This window comes from Cornus florida, unplaced genomic scaffold (assembly GCF_030987335.1).
Source record: "Cornus florida cultivar Cherokee Brave unplaced genomic scaffold, ASM3098733v1 CherokeeBrave_3.0.0_Hap2_Chr04, whole genome shotgun sequence".
Lineage (NCBI taxonomy): Eukaryota > Viridiplantae > Streptophyta > Magnoliopsida > Cornales > Cornaceae > Cornus > Cornus florida.
The window spans coordinates 14180827-14187966 of NW_026775574.1; the positions used below are offsets into that span (position 1 = coordinate 14180827).

At 32.1% G+C, this 7140-nt stretch overlaps 1 protein-coding gene across 1 annotated transcript; it reads left to right on the top strand.

Moving 5' to 3' along the window:
• Window positions 1–3499: 3499 nt before the first annotated feature.
• Window positions 3500–6227, top strand: LOC132302775 (dihydroflavonol 4-reductase-like). Its single transcript, XM_059799712.1, has 6 exons — window positions 3500–3933; window positions 4166–4335; window positions 4405–4599; window positions 5071–5230; window positions 5303–5495; window positions 5855–6227. Exons 1-6 carry the CDS (start codon window positions 3810–3812, stop codon window positions 6036–6038), a joined length of 1026 nt encoding a protein of 341 aa, XP_059655695.1. The 5' UTR covers window positions 3500–3809; the 3' UTR covers window positions 6039–6227.
• The last annotated feature ends 913 nt before the right edge of the window (window positions 6228–7140 follow it).

The window sequence follows — 7140 nt, forward strand, 5'->3', positions numbered from 1 at the left end:
TAGATAGAATGCCTTGCTTTCATCTGTCAAATCACATTAGAGCTTTGCTTGAAGAAATAGAAGGAACGTGTGATACGTGTGCAAATTCTGAGAAAATACAACGCGAATATTCTACCATATTATGTATTCAAGACCGGAAAACCCCACTATGCTATTCATAGTGTTTGATTAATTACCCATAATGGGAATTGATCCCCACTACATTGTTCCTTTGATAAACTGGAAAGTCTTACTATCAAGAAAGGTAGGCTGCAGAACTTAGAGAGTCCACTGAAAAGCCACAATGTTTCGATTGCAGTACATGTTAACCCTCGTTTCTACTTAAGGGGATGCTTCTTTTTCTTCCTTCACTTCCCGAGGATTGAAAAACAAGGGCACATATGCTTGCACTTGAATCTTGGAAGGACAAATCAGGTAGACTTTTGGGGCCTAAATATCATTTTTCTTACTCCATGTGTTGTGTATATGTTTCTTATAATGTAGTGTTGTTTTCTCTATCTAATGCATTGGATGCAGTGGCGTAGCCACATAAGGACAAGTTAGGGCAGCTGCCCTACTGAACTTTTAATTTTTTTTAATTTTATATGAAAATATTTTTATATTTGTATAATTGCTCCCACTAAAATTTGACATTGCATATATATATACTATATATATATATAACCAAATGACCATTCATGGTATTACACTAAAAAAAAAAAAAAAAAAAAAAAGGAATATAATCTTTCCAAAAAATATGATAAAATTTGACATTGCACATATATATACTATATGTATATATATATATATATATATATATATATATATATAACCAATTGACCATTCATGGTATTACAAAAAAAAAAAAAAAAAAGAATATAATCTTTCCAAAAAATATGATATTTTTTTTCCCACTTTACCAAAATATTATATTCTTTTCCACTTTCTCCAAAAATACAAGATATTCTTTCACACTTTTGACTTTATCACAAATAAATGCATTATTTCCATCACATTTTCAGTCTTCAACATTTCTCGTTCAGCGAGTCTTTAACATTTTAAAAATTCATAAAATCCAAACAAATACTGCAGTGCGGAGACAGGTAATCTCATATATATATATATTTATCATCTAAATTTACGATTACTATATCATGAATATTTTGAAAACTCGACTGCGCAATCGAATGGAAGACCACTGGATGAATGATATGATGGTTGTGTAGATTGAGAGAGATATATTTAATATTGTTGACAATGATGTTATTATTCAGTGCTTTCAGAATATGAAAAATATTCTAAAATATTTAGTATTGTTTAATTTTTATATATATATATATATATATATATATATATATATATATATATTATTGTTGTTAAAAATTGCCCCCACTGAAGGAAATTCCTGACTACGCCACTGATTGGATGTACAATAGGAAAAGAGTCTCAAACTACCAAAATACTTCTAGAAACAAGGACGTACAAATATTTCTTTTAAGCTATTACGGGGATTTCAGATATTTAGATACTTTTTGAATACATGAATGATACTTGTTCAAAACGACTAGAAGTATCATGAATTAAAAATATTATATTTTTTGGTCTGACACGGTTGTGACATGGCAATGATACATTTTGAACACTTTAAGGATACGACACACGGTAATATTGTAATTTTTTTTTTTTTTATAAAAAAAATGGAATTCAATACAATCTAAAATATATTATGGATTAATTAGAAAATAATATAAAATTTAAGAAAACAAAAATAATATCTAGCTCTAAATTACAACTTAATAATTTATTTATAATTATATGAATAAAATGATAACAAATATATTATTTATATATATATATTGATGTATCCATACCATACCGTATCTTATTTTTTTGAACTTCGAAATATTTTTCGTATCGTATTGTATTCATATTCGTGCTTCATAGCAACTGATGGATTTGTTATAGAAAACGAAAACGCCACTTAGGCCAGGCTATTAATGTGACCTTAATTATTTCACATTGACGAATAAACCTAACTAGTAGCCCACCTGAATAACACTTTTCAAAGCAAATATGCTAACGTTTTTTCTTACTACATGTAATGTTTTACAATCAATAGTCTCGGTTAGTTATCACATACGGAGCGAATACCTTCCTAAACCAGTGGTTGGGTTACTCCCCATTGTCTTTGAGAGTCTGATTTCGAACTTTTGCACATCTAACTTCTCATTTAACATTCTTGCCTTAAAAAAAGAAAAGAAAAGAGGAATAAAAGTTATCACTTACGAACATATTGGTGGGTAGCATCAAATGCAAACACTTACAAGTAATGTATTGAAACATTATTTAACTTGAATGTTTGAAGAAAAATAATAATAATAATAATAATAATAATAATAATGAATTCATTAACTTCAATGAGCTAATTTCTTGTGTATGGAATATAATATTCAGGAAAACTACTGAGATAGAAGGACTGAGTGGACGAAGTTTAAGTCCACCGGCGTTGATTAGAGTGTTTGGCCTTGGCCGCCTTTGTAGGTCCATCAAATTAGTAGGCTCCATATAGATTGACTTTGCCATTTAAAATCAATCAAACATTAAAACCGTAGAGACAATGTATTTTATGCCATGTGTGGGACCCAAGTAGGTCTACGGTGCGTACCAAATGATAAAAATATATATATACACACAATTGGCATGATCTTTTCACCTCTCAAGTGACTTTAAAAATTATTTTTCAACAAAATATTTGAATGTGGATGCTATGATGTACTCGTGGAGATTTTTGTTTTTATTTTTCCGGTAAATAAAGTGTCACATTGATTTTTGAGACAATAAATCTATAAAAAAATAAAAAACAATAAACTCCTCGGAACTATTGATAAATCTGTAAGAAACTCTCTGAATTTTAAAAGTTGCAACTAATTTTCTGAATTATTAAAATTTGTTACTAGGTGACTCATTTTTTGTTCATGGATTGTGGATCTTAATCAGTACTCTCTTGTAACTCATATATAAGACTGTTTATGGTTTGAAGTGCGATCATCAAGAGACACTGAAAATCCTAAAAGGAAGAGACACTGAAAATTATACAATGAAGGGCTGCAACTTGTAATATCTAATTTTACACATATTGAAGACTTTCGTCAGATCTCCATCCATCGTGAATATATATGTTTTACTAAATCAAATATAAATCTTTATGTTGTGTATTTATTTTTCTCTCATATTTTGTAATTATTGCTGGGTTAGTCTTCAGAATCCTCAAAGAGCATGGGGTTGCCTAGCCAATCGATAATGTGAGTGACAAAAGTGGTTGTTGAAACTTGCACGCCTTCACCAAAGAGTCATCATAAAGACATTGCAATTAACTAACTGATAATGTCCCCCTCCGCTCTCATGTCCATATCATAAAAACATACTTGGTATAACACAAATATTGATTTTGTTACACACACACACACAGATATATATATATATTCATATGTGTATGTTCCCAAAAATGATGATATGAAGCCCATCAAGTTAGTTTAGCAGGCGTTAGCCATTAATAGGCATGCAACAACCAAGCCCTCCTAGCATTCTCCTACTTTGTAGATGAAGGGTGCGTTGAGCACGTGCATAACAACCCACTTGTGTGTGTATAGATATATATATATATATATTTTTTCACACTTCAATAGATCACGAAAGAGCTAGACATTAAAATCTTGTAACATTGATAATTTTCTTCCCAAATACATAATATTATCCTTGTAATTATTGTCCTATATTCCCTTCCCATTTCTAAAATCATATATATTTTAATATATAAAATATATATAAACATGACAGGGGAGGCACCGGCCACCACCGTTTGCGTCACAGGAGCTGCCGGATTCATCGGGTCATGGCTCGTCATGCGCCTTCTCGAGCAGGGCTATACTGTTCGTGCCACTGTTCGTGACCCTGGTACATATACTTTCTCTTGCATGTTCTTAATTTAGTCAAATACACACACACACATATATATATACACACGTGCGTATAGATAGAGGTTTTGTGTGTGTAACACGAACTCGGATTCTATACAATTTAACACGGGTGTGTACTACTTCCGATGGTTCAAAGTGCGCACACACTGGAGTTTTTTGTAAACAAATTTATAAATGAGAAATTTATATATATATATATGGTGGTACAGAGAATAAAAAGAAAGTGAAGCACTTGATGGACTTACCAAAAGCTGATACGAACTTGACACTATGGAAAGCTGACCTTAATGAAGAAGGAAGTTTTGATGAAGCCATTGAAGGTTGCTGTGGGGTGTTTCATGTGGCCACACCTATGGACTTTGAATCCAAGGATCCTGAGGTATATATATATATATATATATAGTGAATTATATATACACGAACTTGTTAACCTATTTATGTACAACAGAATGAAGTGATTAAGCCGACAATCAATGGTGTGTTAAGCATCATAAGATCATGTGTGAAAGCGAAGACAGTGAAGAGGCTAGTCTTCACATCCTCAGCTGGAACAGTCGATGTCCAAGAACACCAACAACCTGTGTTTGATGAAACCAATTGGAGTGACTTGGATTTCATCTATAAGAAGAAGATGACTGGTTGGGTTAGTATTTTCATTGCCTCTATCAATCTTTGCCACTTTATCTTTATACATACATAAGGTATGCCCTAATAACTGGGCATCCGGGTTTTTGCCCAAACTAAATTTTCGGGACAATACGTAAAGGAAAGTTCAATCTTTCACTCGTAGACGTGATTCCAATGAGCCCGCGTCCAAAATTATCCTATCTAATGCTAATGCATATAGTTTCCGTGCTAGTAAGATAACAAGATAGTGTGAAATTAAAACAATTCTAAACAAATAAGAAAAACTTATTTTATCTTATTAGAAATATTTAATGATCTCTTATCCGTAAAGGGGAAGGTTGAGAAGGTTGAGAGTTCGAGTCATTCTAAACGAAATATTGACTTTTGGGGAATATTTTTTTCAGAAGTTGAGAAAATAAAAATAAAATTGAAACAACAATGGATCTAATTTATCTCTCTCTATATACACACACACACACATATGCAGATGTATTTTGTGTCAAAAACATTGGCAGAGAAAGCAGCATGGGACGCAGCTAAAGAGAACAACATTGATTTCATCAGTATTATACCAACACTAGTGGTGGGCCCTTTTATCACTCCAACATTTCCACCCAGCCTAATTACTGCTCTTTCACCAATCACAGGTGCATTTTAATTTGCATATGCATATATATATATATATATATAGAGTTGTTAATGGTTATTAAATTGTACAGGGAATGAAGCTCACTACTCAATTATAAAGCAAGGTCAATTTGTTCATCTTGATGATCTGTGCCAATCTCATATATTCTTGTATGAGAATCCTCAAGCAGAGGGAAGATACATTTGCTCTTCTCATGATGGAACCATTTACGATTTGGCTAAAATGCTTCGAGAGAAATGGCCCGAGTACAATGTCCCCACTGAGTAAGCCTCTTCAATATATATATATATATATATATACACACTAAAATTTATTTCGAATCCACCTCACATCAATCTCAGAATATAAATCGTACCAAAAATCATATCAATTTATAAAATGGAGCCCATTTAATTATAGAGAGACATTTTAGCCTTTTCAGTAGTCAAGTCTTTATTTGCTCCAAAATTAAATGTTTGAGACTTTTTAAAATGTATAGAGTGTTATGTGTTATACGATCTATATGCGACCTTTACTTTGAATATGGTCAAGCGAATGGAGACTGGAGAAAACTATACGCTCTATTTTTTCTTCGTATAGTGAAAACTAACTTGGTTAATGATTTTGACAATGGCCATGATAGGTTTAAGGGCATTGAGAAGGACTTGCAAGTCGTCTCTTTCTCGTCGAAGAAGTTGAAAGGGATGGGGTTTGAATTTAAGTACAACTTAGAGGACATGTTCAAAGGAGCGATTGAGACATGCCGAGAGAAGGAATTGCTTCCACATTCTAGTGAAAAAGACCATGCATGTCAACGGCAAGGTTGAGAAGGGATTGCTTCTACATTCTAGTTGAAAAGACCATGCCAATGGCAAGGTTTTAGAGGCATAAGAAAGAGAATCACGGCTGTATATATTTTATGATAATAAGAGTATGGCATGGTGTTTGCTTCTATTGTTGTAAAAGTAATCTGTTGTAATAAAATCATCATCGAAAGAACAACTTTTTTTTCCTTCTTTTTCAAATCTTCAATAACTTGGAACAATGTATGACTTCAAACCTTCAATAATGTTCAACTTGTTAATTAGAATTATTTTCTATTTTTTAAATATAATATTTTATATAATTCAAATGTTTTTTAAAAAAATTTAGTTGATCAATAATTATTGTCAACGAGAACCCAACTAGATACGAGTTCCATTTTTCAAAAACTTGGACAACGATTTCTGAAACACAAAATGAACTTACCCAAACTTAATTAGGTTTGAACTGGAATGGAGGTGTCAACAAGAAGACCCAGCTATAACCTGAATCTTAATCCAACTTTTTTATATTTATAATTCTGAATATATTATATATAACTATTCTTTAGATCTTGATTTATCACATATCAATCCTTTGAAAAATACCCTTGTCTTACTGGGTTTGGGTTTAAATTCTCAATCTTGAGGTCTAGGGTTCGAGATTGGTATAGGGACGAGGGAAAAAAAAAAAAAACCAAAATTTTTTAGACCAAAATTTTTTTTGGCCCAACTTAAAATATTTAGGAGTGGGTTGGGCTTGGGTTGAGATCCATGGATTGAAGGTGCATTTGGATTGGGTTTGAACACATTGGGTTGAGCCTGAGTTGACCTCTCAACTCACCCCAGTTGCAACCTCATATATATAACATGCCACATGAGTGGAATGATTTTTTTTCCCCTATAAAATAAAGAGCTGCCCACTTTTCTTTCAATAATAACTCTTTCCTGCCAATTTCCATGTAGTTGAAGCTTCCGTTCTGAATATATATATATATATATATATATATATATATATTAGACATATATAGAAGACTTTATTAGCTAGCTGTATAAATTACAGGATGTGCTATCACATCAAATCTTTTATGCCCGCTTGCAGACATAGATAAGCTTCAGCTACAGTTCT

Coding starts and splice junctions, on each gene's coding strand:
- LOC132302775 (XM_059799712.1), top strand. CDS start 3,810: ATGACAGGGGAGGCACCGGCCACCACCGTTTGCGTCACAGGAGCTGCC. Junction 5,231..5,302: donor TGCTCTTTCACCAATCACAG/GTGCATTTTAAT, acceptor TAAATTGTACAG/GGAATGAAGCTCACTACTCA. Junction 5,496..5,854: donor GAGTACAATGTCCCCACTGA/GTAAGCCTCTTC, acceptor TGGCCATGATAG/GTTTAAGGGCATTGAGAAGG.